We start from the raw sequence: 14,173 nt of genomic DNA, 5'->3' as shown, positions 1-14,173 counted from the left end.
TGTGAAACGCTCTCTGAATAATCCAACTAACATAATTATTTATATGTGAGCTTTTCTTTTTTTTAAATGTCTTAACGAAGAAAAAAATCCTTCACAGCCTTTTATCAAAAAAAACATAAAATTATGGTCGTCAGCCAAGCCAGACCTCACACGCATCACGAGCTAATAACTCAAATCTTGATTCAAATTTCCAACACTTTTTATTTTAAAACAAGTCCATTTCAAATGCGTCATGCGTTGCATATTGAATGTCTTATTCTGTCCAGCGCTATTCCATTGGCTCATGCCTATCTTTATTAGTTATTATTTAAAAAAGTGATTGTTTAAAATAGTTTTGACGATCTAATATTTATTAGATTTTGTAATTGAATTCGATTTGATTGATTTAAAAATAAATTTATAATTATGTAAAATTTAATGTAGACACGAGACCTGATTCTAAACCTATCCGAAACACTAATCCTAAATCAACTTGATATTCGAATGAACTCATAATTTTACAACAACCTTAATTGCTTCATATAACAATTTGCATTAATTTTATTATTTTTTTCGTTCCTAAATGATACTTTCATTTTTCATCTTATGCATATTCATTTATTGTTCCTGCAAAAGAGTTTTGTATTTACATCTCATAATTTTAATCATATTTAAAATTTAGTCTTACATATATTTGACAAAATCATTTCCACTTTTTAAAAAAATAAATAAAAATTAATATTCATGATCTTGTGGTCCAATTTATTCCCTATCAAATCCACAAAGAATCATATATCTATTTTTACTTATGTAGTTCTACATATTCCCTTACAATTAAATTCAATCTAGTATTTTTTTTATGATTTCTCTAATCCTTAAATATTTATTTTTCTTAATTGTCGTAAATATAAAATTAGTTTGTCACCCACCCTCAATCCTGAGTCCTGACTACCTGAGTACCTGACCGGCTGACCCGACCTATTCCAGAAAACATACTCATTCTCATTTCAATTCTCATTAGCTATCTCTTGTTTCGGCTTTCTGTAGAACTGGAGCATTATTCATCCGTCAATCGTTATCTGGTGTCTTTATCTTGCTTCATCTCTTCTATTATTCATGCCTTTTGCTCTCTATAATACACAATTTTTGCTTCATATCCATGTCTTATTGCGTTGTATACAAACAACAAAACCTTTTCGCTGTTAAGAAATCATTTATTCATTTTTGTGGTAATTCCGCAGTTTTGCTATCTGGGTTTGTATTTGTTAAGTGAAAATTCTTATTTTTTGATGATATTTGTTGCCTTTTTCTGTTTTTCTTGATTTTTTGACTTTTGGGTGTAGCAGAAAATAGTTTATATTGGAGGGTAGTGTTAAATTATACAGGTTAAGAGCCGCAAATGTTAAGGAGAGGGGCTTGGTCACGTGTAAGAACGGTTTGGGCAGGTGTAAAGATTGGGTATTAGTGAAAAGATAGGTTATATTAGTAAACCCTTATGTAGGACAGAAAGCTAGAACTCTGGGGCTTAAAAGAGGACGGGGAAGAGCAAAGATTACCCGAAAGGGATGGAAACAAGTATATGGAGTTTGAGATGGTACAACATAGATATGTATAGAGAAGAAGAATACAAACGGATCTTTTGGTTTATTCACCCTAATCTTGTTGAATCTTATTACTGTTTGACTATTTCCCATTTTTAGACTCTTTTTATTGTACATAAATGGTGTCTTGCAGTAATAATTATCTATATTCTGTAATTTTGTAGACATGGCAACTTACTTTATGTTCTAGTGGTTATGGGTCTCTCCTTGTTAGTTGCTTGCTATAGCTTCCATATCATATACGTTTCTTTAAAGATTTTTGAATTTTTAAAACTAAATTTTACTTTAATGCATTTCTTTTACTCTTTTAGGCATGTTTGATTCGAGGGTTTTTCTCCTTTTTGCTACTACCAATGTCTTACATTCCTTTTTGGTGACATTTAATGCATTTCTTTCAATGATCTGTTCAATTTAGGATGGAATTGATTTTTTATGTTGAGTGCTTGTTGAGAAAGTGACTTGCTTTTTGACTGAACAAAGTTATCTTTTCCTTTTTTGATTCAAAATTCAAATTTAGCTTATTGTATTATTGTTGTGAATAGTTAATCGGAAACAACCTCTTTGTCAGCCTTGTTCCCGCTAAGGCTAAGGCTTCGTACATCCGACCACCAACCTCATCGTAGGTGAGCATTGAGATGATGTAATGTAATGTATAGTTGCTCAACATAAGTGGGCATTAAAAAGGTGTTTAGCATAATTCATCTAGGTATTATCATGAATTCTCTTCATAATGTGAGGTGATTTGATACTGTTTTATTACTTTCTGATGAATGTGTTTCTTTGTAGTTGTTGAAAATGCCAGAAATTCAACTTGGTGCTCACACCTTGAGATCTCATGGAGTGCAAGTGGCTAGATTTCATATGCATGATTGGCTTATACTTTTCCTTCTAGTGGTCATCGACATTGTCCTTAATGTCATTGAACCATTTCATCGATTCGTTGGGAAAGGAATGATGGAAGATCTCATGTATCCTTTAAAAGGGAATACCGTTCCTTTTTGGGCTGTTCCGGTATGTTTAATCTTCTATGTATGATAATGTATCCTATTTAGGTTGGCTTTGATGAACTTATCCTACTTAGAGAGTGTTAACCAAGTAACTAATATAGTCTTCCTCCCCTATTTATGCTCACAGATTATAGCAATTTTGTTGCCATTTTGTGTTATTGTTCTCTACTATGCCATTCGAAATGACGTCTATGATTTCCATCAGGCAACTCTAGGTATGCATCCTTTTTCCCCTCCTTTTTGGAATTGGATAAAGGATTCACTTGTTTTGTTAGCATTAACAAGCTTCGTGTTCTTTTGATCCTTAGGTCTCCTGTTTTCTGTGCTTATTACTTCTGTGATAACTGATGCCATCAAAGATGGAGTTGGTAGACCTCGTCCAGATTTCTTTTGGCGTTGTTTTCCTGATGGGAAAGGGGTAGATCTACTTTTTTTTTTCACTGGCTGCAACTGTGCATTTTTGTAGCTTACGAGAAAATGAGAAGTTTGGCTATTCATTTCACGCTTTATAGTTATTCTACTCCAGGTGTTTAATAATGTCACGGGAAATGTTATGTGCACTGGTTTTAAGAGTGTTATCAAAGAAGGCCATAAAAGTTTTCCGAGTGGGCATACGTCATGTAAGTGATACAATTTCTATTTGTCATGTCATGTTATTTATATAACTTATGCCTATTTCTGATGCTACGAAACTGCAAGTAAGTTGCATTCTTGAGCTCGTTATATGTCATTGAAGGACAAAGTAGGAACCCTTGGACCAACACATTATCTATTTTGATCGCAATACCTGTTCTGTTCCTATTTAAAAGTAGGAATTATTTTCTGTTTAGTCTAGTGATTTCAAGCAATGTAAATTACCTCTAGTTCTTATTGTTGTATAAAGCATGAGTTCATCTTTATTTTCACTCGGTTCATATTGAATGTATAATTTAATTATTGAGCGTTATATCCTTGCTGAAAGGTTTCCTGTCAATATGTAGGGTCATTTGCTGGGCTTAGTTTCCTAGCATGGTACTTGTCGGGGAAAATTAGGTGTTTTGACCGAAGAGGCCACGTTGCAAAGCTTTGCATTGTTTTTTCACCCATACTTTTGGCTGCAATGGTGGGAGTTTCTCGTGTTGATGATTACTGGCATCATTGGCAAGATGTCTTTGCAGGAGGTCTGCTAGGTATGTAGTGTGTATATCTGATAGTTTCAGAAAAGTATCAGCACCTTTTTTAAAACTGCATTTCTGGCAAGAATTTCTCATTTTGTTTCTTTTGTCTTTCCTGCACAGGTTTAGTGGTTGCTTCATTCTGTTACTTGCAGTTTTTTCCACCACCATACCATCCAGATGGTAATACCTCTTGATTTCTGATTTTGTTTGTTTTTCTTTCTACCTGCATATGTTGTCTTTTGCTTTCATCAATGCTCACTCCTTGGAAATAGGAAATTCTATCCCAAGTTCTTCCTACCTGCATATTTACTTACTAGATGTTCTCCTGCATACGTTATATCCCATGTTGGGGTTTTGTTATATAATAGGAGAAGCTTGAGTTTATCTTTGAAGGAGGGAACCTTATGCATTAGTCACGATGTTTATTAGGCATTATTTTTGGTCTCAACCAGTTTGGGGTGATGATGTCCAACGCTAAGTTATGTTAACAGCTCTCGTGACCAGATGTCTTTGAAAAGATGCTAGTGTCTGCATTGTCTAGTGAGGTTGTGGAAGATCATCATCATGTTGAAATATTGTATAAACATGTATGTGGTGGAGCAACAAGGGTTGTCTCTTTTAACTTGGTTGTAGGCTGTAGCTGCTAAAATTCGAAATGTAATAAGGGTTAAGCAATATATAAGGATTTTTTTGGTGGGGCTTACTGTGGTTGTGGCGCTCTGGGGTGTTTTTGATGTATGCCTTTTTCAAAACGCAATATTTACTGCAAATTGGGATTTACATTTTTCGAGGGAGTCATAAATGTTTTATATCGTAGTAGGAGGGTGCTAATTGTTTAGCAGTTGAAGCTTGGGAGCTAAAAGATTGATCAGTAAAGAGGAAGAAGTTTTAGGGGTTGTTTTTTCGGGAATATTAAAGAAGTAAAGAGGAATAAGGAAGATTGTAGATTTAGGCATTTTTGAGTAGAGGTGAGATTAGAGCAATAAAAGTCTCACACGCAAGCTTATTTTACAAAATGCATTTCAAGGGTTTCGAACCCCAAAACTTGAAGTTTATCTTACAAAATTTATAATTTTGAAACATTATGTATCATTTAATATATTAAGACCCTAGGGAACCTTGACACCCTCCCCCCTCCCCCCCCCCCCCCCACCCACACAAAAAAAAAAAAAAACTCACTTTTCTCTGGCTAGTAGACTCTAAGTAAAATAGAAAGAGCACGGAGCACTTCATCACTTATACTGTCTACCATTCTATCTATTGATTATTTTCACGAGTAAAGCATTTTGATTGTGCTACTCTTGAAAATGATATTTATATGTGATGGTTGTTAGAACTAGCTTTTTTATGTGGTATTTGGTAAAGATGCTAAGGTATGTTGAGATACAAGGATTTTGATAGAAGTTAGTCTCTACTCTATCCTTCTCCCCTCGCCCTCCGTTGAGGTACTTGTCGGACTGCCATGGGCAAAGTTCATATGTATATTTTTGCTTTGTATGGGGTATTTTTATAAAATTTGTAAAGATGGCTGATACAAAGCTGAAAACGATGAATTTTGCTCAAATAGAAAGGATTTAGCGGATGAGGGACATTTCTGTGGCAGAGGTGAAAGTCACACAAAAATCAAAGCAGTTAATTTAAACATTTAGAAGTAGCATGTTGGAATTTGATTTGAAATTGAGTGAGGTCTGTGGTTCAAAGTCAGTCAAGAATGAAAAGCATTTTAGGACGCTTTAAGGGAAATTGCTTCAATATACTCAATTTTATTGGCATAAGTTGGTGATTGACTAACTCTACCTCTTGCTGTTCGAGTTACGGATTTTAGATCTTCAGGTTAGTAACAGAGATTAAAGAGTAAATATGAGTAATTTATTACCATTGCTTGACAACTGAATGAGATAACTCTTGACATCTGGGAGTCCAACAATTAAGTTTTGTAGCAGATTACTGAGTTCATGGAGCAATGCATCTGGTTATATTCTGCTTTCATTTTGGGTGTCCAAATTTATCCTAATAGTTGTCAAGTCTATTGATCAAACAAAGTACTCCTAGTAAAAGACTGGATTGGTCCTTTTCCTTTGTATGAAGACGAGGAATTTATATTGTAGCTTTTGGGTTGCAAAAACCAACTGGAGTACCAATGTTTCAAGCCTAACAAATTGTGGAAGTTAAGAGGCTTAAATAAGTAAAGCAGCTAGAGTTGACTGGCTGCGTCTTTAAAAAATTTCTGCCGAAAGTAAAGAATGGCATATAAGGTTGAGAAAAGAGAAGGTTATGCTCAAGCACAGGTCGAATGTGCAATGGCTGAAGCATGCTGATGCTGTCTTTGCTCTGCTTATTTTCTCAGGTCTGTGAAAGATAGAAGTCATTAAAACTGTTACAGTTTGGCTGAACATTGATTTAATTATGTTCAACGAGTTCAACGAGAACTTGATTCAATTATGTTCTTGAGCATTTGTTAAGTAGTGGTGGAGGATTCTACAATTGATATGCGAGTAGCTAGGAAAGGCTCCTCTTAACCTCAAGATCACATGGATCAGGTGATAAGGGATGTAGACAAGATGTAAACACAAATTCTAATTTTTTATTATAACCTGGATAGATGACTGCATATGTGTCTTGAGGCGGAATTTAGTTTTAGAGATGCAGATGATGGTCTACTTGATTTCTTTAGATATGGTAGACATTGTTTTGTGGCAATGCTGCTAGAGACAACAAAATGGTAGTAGTAAAATTGGGATGCTGCCTTAAATTGGGATTCAATGTGATCTTATACGCATAACGCGCAGGTTTAACTTTGAGTTAGAATCAGCAGAATGCATATTCTAAGATGTTAGCTAATAGGTTGCAATGACAAAAACAACAACAAGAACAACAAGAACAACAATTCCAGACCCTTAATCCCAAAAGATTGGGGTCGGCTACATGTACCATTATATCAGTATCAATGGGAATCTTCTTTTCAATTTATTCCGATTTCCAACTATCTAAATTTGTAAGTTTAGGTCATTCATATACTTTCCACTCCTATCCTTCAAGTCATCTTTAGTCTTCTTCGCCCTCTTTTTACTTCTCCCGAGCTCTAGCTTTCTATTGGCCTTACCAGTTCAATAATACCCCGTCTTTGCATATGCCTAAACTATCTTAAACGATTATCTTTCATCTTTTCCTCAATATTTGCAACTCCTAAACCCTATTATCTTCGTTTCGAATTGTATCCCTCATGTTGTGCCCACTAATCCATCGAAACGTTTGCATTTAGTTGCTCCCTTCTTTCGATTATGATACTTTCTAAAAGCCCAACATTCTAGCGTCGGTTATGTGGTTGTTCGGTAAAACTTACCGTTTAACTTTAAGGGCACACTTCGATCACATAATATTCAAGTAGTCGTTCTTTATTTTTGCCACCTAAAGTTAATTCTATGAGTCACATCTAGTTGGATGTCCCTACTACTTTAAAAAATGAACCCAATGTATTTAAAGCATGTACTTGAAGCGATTTGTTTCGCTTTTAGCTTTATAGTGTCTCTCGTTATCTCGTTTGTGCTAAAATTATACTTCATGTACCCTGTCTTGTGCGACTTAATTTGAAATCTCGTGATTCTAACTCTTGTCTCCATCGTTCTAACTTAGCATTTACCCCCTCCTTGGTCTCATCCACCAAAACATTGTCATGAACAAACAACATGCACAATGACACGTTTCCTTGTATCCATGCGTTATCTCATCTAGGACTGCTACGAAAAGAAAGAGGCTTAGGACCGAACCTTGACGAAGGTCAATTGTAATGGAAAAAATCACCATTTGCTCCTCTACATGTCCTAAAATTCGTCTTTACTTCTCGATACATATTTTGAACTATACATTTCTTAGGAACGCCTTTCCTTGTCATTGCCTACCAAAATACTTACCTTGTCATATGCTTTTTTTCTAGTTAAAAAAAATCGTGTGCAAGTCTCTTCTTCTAGCCCTATAGTACTCCACCATTTGTCTCACAAGATAAATTGCTTCCATTGTAAATCTCTCTGGCATAAATTTAAATTGGTTCTCTGATATTGAGGTGCATCTTCTCGTACGTGTATCTATTACTCTTTCCCATAACTTCATATTTTTGCTCATGAGTTTTATTCCTTGATAGGTAGAGCAATCTTGGACGCTCCTCTTGTTCTTGTAAATAGGCACTATAGTACTTCTTGAGTCATTGAGCATCTTGTTTGTTCTTCAAATCTTGTTGAATAGATCAATTATCCAAGTTACTTCAATGGTCACTAAGCATCTCCATACCTCAATAGGTATACCATCTGGCCAACCACGTTTTTTTAGCTTCATATTCTTCAACGCCATATCCACTTCTGATTTTTGTATTTTTCGCATAAATTTTCTATTTTCATCTAAAGGAGTGATTGTTGTGTCCCCTTCATTTTCTTGCTCTCCATTTAATAGCTCATTAAAATACTTCTTCTATCGATCTTTGATGTTCTCGTCCTGAACTAGAATGTTCTTATCCTTATCTATGTCATTAGTTTTTGCTTGCCTCCTCTTTGTCATCCTGTATATATATTTTGATCCTTCTTTAGAACCTCTATCTTTCATGAATTTGAAGTTTCATAGAAGTTAGTAGCTATCGAGGTGCTAGCATATGGATAGTTCACATGCATAGTTTTAGATTTTAGCAATGAACTCTAATGTGCTTTTCTTTGGTTGGTTTTTTCTTTTTCAAACTGCATTTGTCATTTTGTACAATAATTTTATTTGATGATCATAATTTTTCTGTACCAATTACTAGTGACAAATAGCTATTTTGGAGGGTTTTTCATTTTGTAGTGTTGTTTTAGTAATAGTTGCAACAGTTCAAGTTATGTGCGGTAACATCTGTTTTGTATGAACGATCGCAATTGCATCAAAGCTATGTTTGCCTTTTTAGACATTCCAGATTGATTGCTTAAATGCTTTATGCTACTTAACCCCGATTAGTCCTCAACTGTTTACTAATGGTCAATTATAGCATCCCAATAAGTATCGTGTTATGACATGCTGCGAGTGTGAGGTCAGTGTGTCGTCTTGAGTTGAAACAAATGTGTTGGAGTCCTGTCGTAAGTAACTCCACTGTTACCTTACTAAAATTTCATCATTGTCAACTTCCCTATATGCGGTGGAGACTTGTATCTTGACAAAATGTTGGTCCTTGTTCAGATGTGTTTGTGTCCATTCTAGAATATGGTCTCAAGTCATGTTATTGGACGATTGAGCATAAAGGGAAATCTGGTGCATAAAACGTCTCTGTAGAGCGGGTCTGAGGAAGGGTCCCACCACAGAGGTATAATGAAGGAAAACCTTAGGACATAAACCCGTGAGCATGCATTCTTTTTTTCAGTAAAATTATGTTCTGTTGTAGGTCTCATTCTGAAGTTGAGGAGATCTATGTGAAAATAGTTGTTTAGTATATATGGTGCGCATTAGACTTGTCCGAATTCAACATAGTGAGTAGTTGTAAACTTGTCTCCTCTTTTTAGAATGTTGTTTGTTGTGTATACTGCTTCATAAATATACCTTAGACAAATCCAACAAGGTACTAAGATGGAAGACCTGCCTAGTTGGGTAATCAAGTAGGCTGGACAGCCTAAAGTATCAAACAGATGGGTGCATTGTTATCTCCATTGTCCCCTTCCCTTTTCCAAACAAAAAGGGAACAAGGGACTGGTATGAGCCGTCAACCTAAGACAAGTTTTGCGCTCTTGAACATGATAACGATCCTACCTTTTTTAGAAGTTTGTTTGATTTTGTTAGCCTTCTAACTGGGTGAGTTACTTTTTTGCGAATAATTTGAAACTCTAGGTTTTCGATGTAGCTTCTTCTGCCCTTTGAAATTTCCATTGCTGAAAGAAGTGAGAAAATAATCTCGATGGGAAAAGGGAAGGGGAGGGAAGGGAACACAATTTTTTCACCTTTCTATGATGTGTGACATGAGAGGGAGTTATGAAAACTGTTTTCATCTTCACAATTGCCTGGTGTTTGCATTATTTTTTCATCTAGGTTTTCGGTCATGTATGATTTAGTGTCATCAAGTTAAAATCTTCGTAGAATGTAGCTAAAACTTTTAGCATGACAAAAATGATATGCTTCAAATACTTCAGCTCCTTTTAGTACGTTTTTAGCTATGTTGAATTCAAAATGTTCCATGTTTTGGTTATTAGTGTACACTGAAAAAGATTTTTTTTCTATGTGAAGAACTAGGGGTGGGGGCATGAGGGTAGGGGTTGGAAGAACAATTAAAAGACCTTCGTTTTGTTCGGGGGTAAAAGGGAGTGTCTCCATCAGGCTAACCCATGATTCTTAAGTGCCTTTGTTTATTATGTTAGATGTGTCTGTTTTGGTTCTCCATTCAACCTGATGTGAATTGGTGTACTGTAACTGTATCATTGTATAATCTGATGAAACCCCAAATATAAAGGACCGTCGTGTTGGAAATACTTCACATGTGATACAAGATTCCACATCCATAAAATAGTGGGTTGTGGACTTTTATATATATATATATATATATATATATATATATATATATATATATATATATATGTATATATATATTGGGTGAGCTAATTCTCCTACTACCATGTGGTTTTGGGAAATAATGAACCTCACTAAGTGTATGCGCAAGTCAATACTCTTGACCCGTGGGTTTGTAGGCCCAAGCCCACGGGTGTCCGTTTCCACACGAGTGGGTCACGGAGAGATTATGTGACCAACATCACGGCCTAATACGTTGTTGACAGTTTTCTTTCTAATGTTTTTGTTCGTTTTTGAATGGTGTTCAGGTTGGGGTCCTCATGCATATTTTCACATGCTGGAGGCATCGAGAAATGGCGTTCAGCCTTCGAGTAGCAACATCAACGCTCTTGACCTTCGTACTACAGAGTTGGAAAGCGTACAAGTAGAACCACAACATGGATCCGAGAGGTCAGAATTTGGTTATTATCGTCGAGATTCTAGGCCAATTCTAAATGAAAGAGAAGGTGGTATGAATCATTGAACCATCTTGTGTTCATAGTGTACAAAAACACTAGTCAAGTTGGAGTCGGATTCAGAGTCGGAGTCGGGTCTTTATTCCAGTTTAGACGATTTATTTGGCTTCAATTAGGGAAATGTTAACGAATTCATTTTAACAGATCTGATCATGCACTTCTATTGTGGATGGCCAAGGTCTTGATTGAAGTTTCATATTCTTTAGTATTATTCTTAGTTTACAATTTCTTTGTTTCACAACAATACTATTTTTTTTTGTGGGATTTGGTATCAATCTTGATTAAAACATTACTCATTTGTCTCGCTCAAATACCCACATTTTGAATTTCATTGCAAGAGTTTTTAATTTAAATGTTATAAAATAGGTGGGATAGAGAAGTATTGTATATTCTTGTTGAATACTTTCTCCGTTCTGAAATACTTACTACATTTTGTTTTGGGCACTATTCATCGTTCAAGTTTATTTTGTATATTGTGGCTAATATGTAAGTAAAAATATAGTCAAGTGGGATCTTGTTCGAATCGTCTAATCGTATACTTTCAGAATATTAACTTTTTATAATTTTTAGAAGTGCATAAGTCAACATATAAAATGAACAAAATAACACATTGAATTGCGCAAAAAGTCAAATGTAGCAAGTATAATAGAACGGAGAAAGTACAAAATAAGCTTGAGCATATTTATGTATGTAGTCCCTCCTTTTGAATTTTGTGTCCTTGGCGTATTTTTCTTCCCTAACAATGACGTTAAAAAAAACTTTTACTAAAATTTATGTGGTTTTTCCTATTTAAAAACAGATGAATGGACTAATAAGATGATGTTCTTTTTGTCTCTAAGAGATTATCTTCTTGTTTTTTTAGTATGTATTTTATAATTTGCTATATTTTTTATGAAAATGTTATCCCTGCATTTAATTGTTTTTAATTTCTTCTACACAATTTAGTTTATTTCTTAATTCTTGTGCAATATTACAAGTGTGATAATTTCTTAGAGAGAATGGAAGTATATTTGGCAATTGATTGTTGGTTGAATCTGTTGGCTGATTTGATTAGCTGAAAATATTAGCTGAAAAACAAACTATTTCAGTTAGTTATGTAACCCAATTATAATGATAATTGATAATGTTTAATAAAAAAATATTTATTGTCGTATGGCTGTTTATTAGAAAAAAAAATAGGCTTAAACAAGCCAAAAGTTAATATAAAAACTACTATAGAGAGTGTTTGGCATGTGGGATTTGAAGAAGGGAATGAGACTTTGTCTTAAAAAAAGGTCCAAGCCCTTGTTTATCTGAAGGGAATGGGAATAGAAGAAGGGAATAAAAAGGATTAAAGTCCGAGGGTGGGTATTTTGGTTGAGATTTTCATTTTTATGTTATTTTTTTAAGTCCCTCACATGTCAAACAAGGGATTAGACTTTTTTTATCTTCAAAGTCTCATTTTAAAAGTATCATTTTAAAGTCTCACAAGTCTTATTTCTTTGTGCCAAACAACCCCTATAGGTAGTTTTTAATTTTTGCTTAAAAATTAGTTTTTCATATGACGTAAAACTCATTTATCAAATAATACTTTTTAGCTATTTAACTAACCAAAAAGTCAAAAATCAAAAGAAAAAGATATTTTTTTTGTTTTATTTCAAATATCTCATTTGTTTTTTACATGTTTGTCAATGCACTAGTTCAATACTTAGTGATAATTTTGTATAATTTAAAATTATAAAATTAAATATTAATAAATCTTATGTTAAAACGAATCAAATAAAATCTTATTTAACTATGTTTAATATATTCATTAAAAATAAAATACAAATTAAGTTAGGGAGATTGTATTCCTCAAACATTATATTCTATGAATGGAAGTGGAACGTATATTAAATGAAGTACTTTGGTTACCAACTACCAATTATTATTGGCGTCATGGCGTGTAATAACTAATAATAGCCAAAAAATAAGATTCACATGCCTCATCATTTGAACAAAACCTACTTCATACGTCATTGGTACTCCACCGTCCAACAGCTCACGCCAAGATGATGGAGTAATTCATAATAAATGGGGTTTTTCCTTAAAATAATATCTAAATAATTTCTTATTTAAGGTTTCTTGTAAGATCGAAATTCAGTAGGAAAAATGCGACAATTAGGCTCTATTTGATTTTAATGAGTGTGAACTACTTTTTCTAGGATGGTTAGAAGTTACATTTATCGTTATTATCAACTATTTTAAAAAATAAATTCGCTAATAATATCGTGTAAGTGATTTTAAATTTAGATGAAATTAAAAAAATTTTCTATTTTCATGTAGACCATGTAGTGTAAATTACTCATTTCATCTCTTTTTGATGTCTCATGTCCCCATATGATTTTTAGTTGATTTTATTTTAGTTTAGTTCTAAGGAAAAATAAGAAAAATAAAGGATAATAATAGTTTTCTCTATAAATTTTTAAATTTTTTTTAAAAAAGAAATTTTTAAATTTTTTTAAATTAAAAACTTAACAAAAATTGTTTATGTAGCTTCCCTTTTCCCTCGTATCATTCCATCCAAACATAGCTCAAGAGGGTAATATGAGTTTGGTTTATTTGAATAGTACTTTTTAGTCACATTATAGCATAATTTGTTATTTTCGTATGTCATATTTATTTTATATTATTTTTACTTTTAAATAATAGATTATCACTTTCTTTTAATTCTTTTTTTATATTTTAATTTTTTTAAAATATATTTACACCATTTAATTTCTTTTTATCTATAAAAAATTACTTAGAATAATCTAATCTATTCATGATTTTCCTATAATAATTCCATCTATTGATTAATCATGAATATTGAGGAGTATTTTCTTAGAGTAAACCCAGTAGCTGGATAACTTTTTATAGCAAATTTTATTTTTTTAAAAAAAGATAAATTAAAATAAAATGTCGAAAAAAATATTAAAAAATTGTTTAAAAATTTATCATTTTATTTATTATTTAGAATTTTTTATGTAAATTTTCAAAATTTTTCTCTAATTTTATATTAATGTTTGATTTATTTTTTTTAGTGAATTACCTACTATAACAGGTCATCGGTTATCCAAATTTACTCTAGGCAAATACATCTTAAAGTTTGAATTATTCATATTCTAGTAATTTTTCCTTTTATTTATTATAAAATATTTATCATTCATTCATTCGGACAGAGTAGTAAATGGTCCTACAAATCATATTTCCCGCGTAAAAATCCTGATATTGCTGCCGTTTTTGACTCCTCTTGTTCGGGTTTTCCCAACTTCAGATTATGAGAGTTTAGAATAAAAAAATATTTATTTATTTTATTCATTTTGCATTATTTCAAATTAGGAAGGATATGAAATACATAAATTACTCCAAAATAGAGTTCGGTATTAGCAAAGAATAGTCAACAGATC

The 14,173-nt window shown here is 33.1% G+C and overlaps 2 protein-coding genes across 7 annotated transcripts in view; both read left to right on the top strand.

Moving 5' to 3' along the window:
• The first annotated feature begins 778 nt into the window (after nucleotides 1-778).
• LOC130807896 (lipid phosphate phosphatase 2-like) lies at nucleotides 779-11,229 on the top strand. Of its 5 annotated transcripts, none has more exons than XM_057673285.1 (9): nucleotides 779-1,061; nucleotides 2,123-2,203; nucleotides 2,367-2,591; nucleotides 2,715-2,802; nucleotides 2,896-3,005; nucleotides 3,114-3,207; nucleotides 3,568-3,756; nucleotides 3,865-3,924; nucleotides 10,560-11,229. In XM_057673285.1, the coding sequence occupies exons 3-9, from the start codon at nucleotides 2,376-2,378 to the stop codon at nucleotides 10,772-10,774; spliced, it is 972 nt and encodes a 323-aa protein (XP_057529268.1). In that variant the 5' UTR covers nucleotides 779-1,061; nucleotides 2,123-2,203; nucleotides 2,367-2,375; the 3' UTR covers nucleotides 10,775-11,229. The 5 variants fall into 5 exon arrangements, with proteins under 5 accessions (XP_057529268.1, XP_057529269.1, XP_057529272.1 ...); XM_057673288.1 differs by having other exon boundaries at nucleotides 828-1,061; nucleotides 2,123-2,286; XM_057673287.1 differs by lacking the exon at nucleotides 779-1,061 and adding an exon at nucleotides 1,068-1,208.
• Nucleotides 11,230-14,035: 2,806 nt separating this feature from the next.
• The window catches only part of LOC130807938 (amino-acid permease BAT1 homolog), a 7,684-nt gene continuing 7,546 nt past the window's right edge, over nucleotides 14,036-14,173 (top strand). The window contains exon 1 of one of the 2 annotated variants that reach the window (XM_057673345.1): nucleotides 14,036-14,173. This exon is cut by the window's right edge and continues 236 nt beyond it. The gene's annotated coding sequence lies outside the window, so the exon portion shown is untranslated. The other variant, XM_057673346.1, reaches the window with a different exon arrangement.

Source organism: Amaranthus tricolor, chromosome 3, assembly GCF_026212465.1.
Source record: "Amaranthus tricolor cultivar Red isolate AtriRed21 chromosome 3, ASM2621246v1, whole genome shotgun sequence".
Lineage (NCBI taxonomy): Eukaryota > Viridiplantae > Streptophyta > Magnoliopsida > Caryophyllales > Amaranthaceae > Amaranthus > Amaranthus tricolor.
Note: the sequence above shows the minus strand (reverse complement) of the source record. Positions and strands in the feature narration are given on the sequence as shown.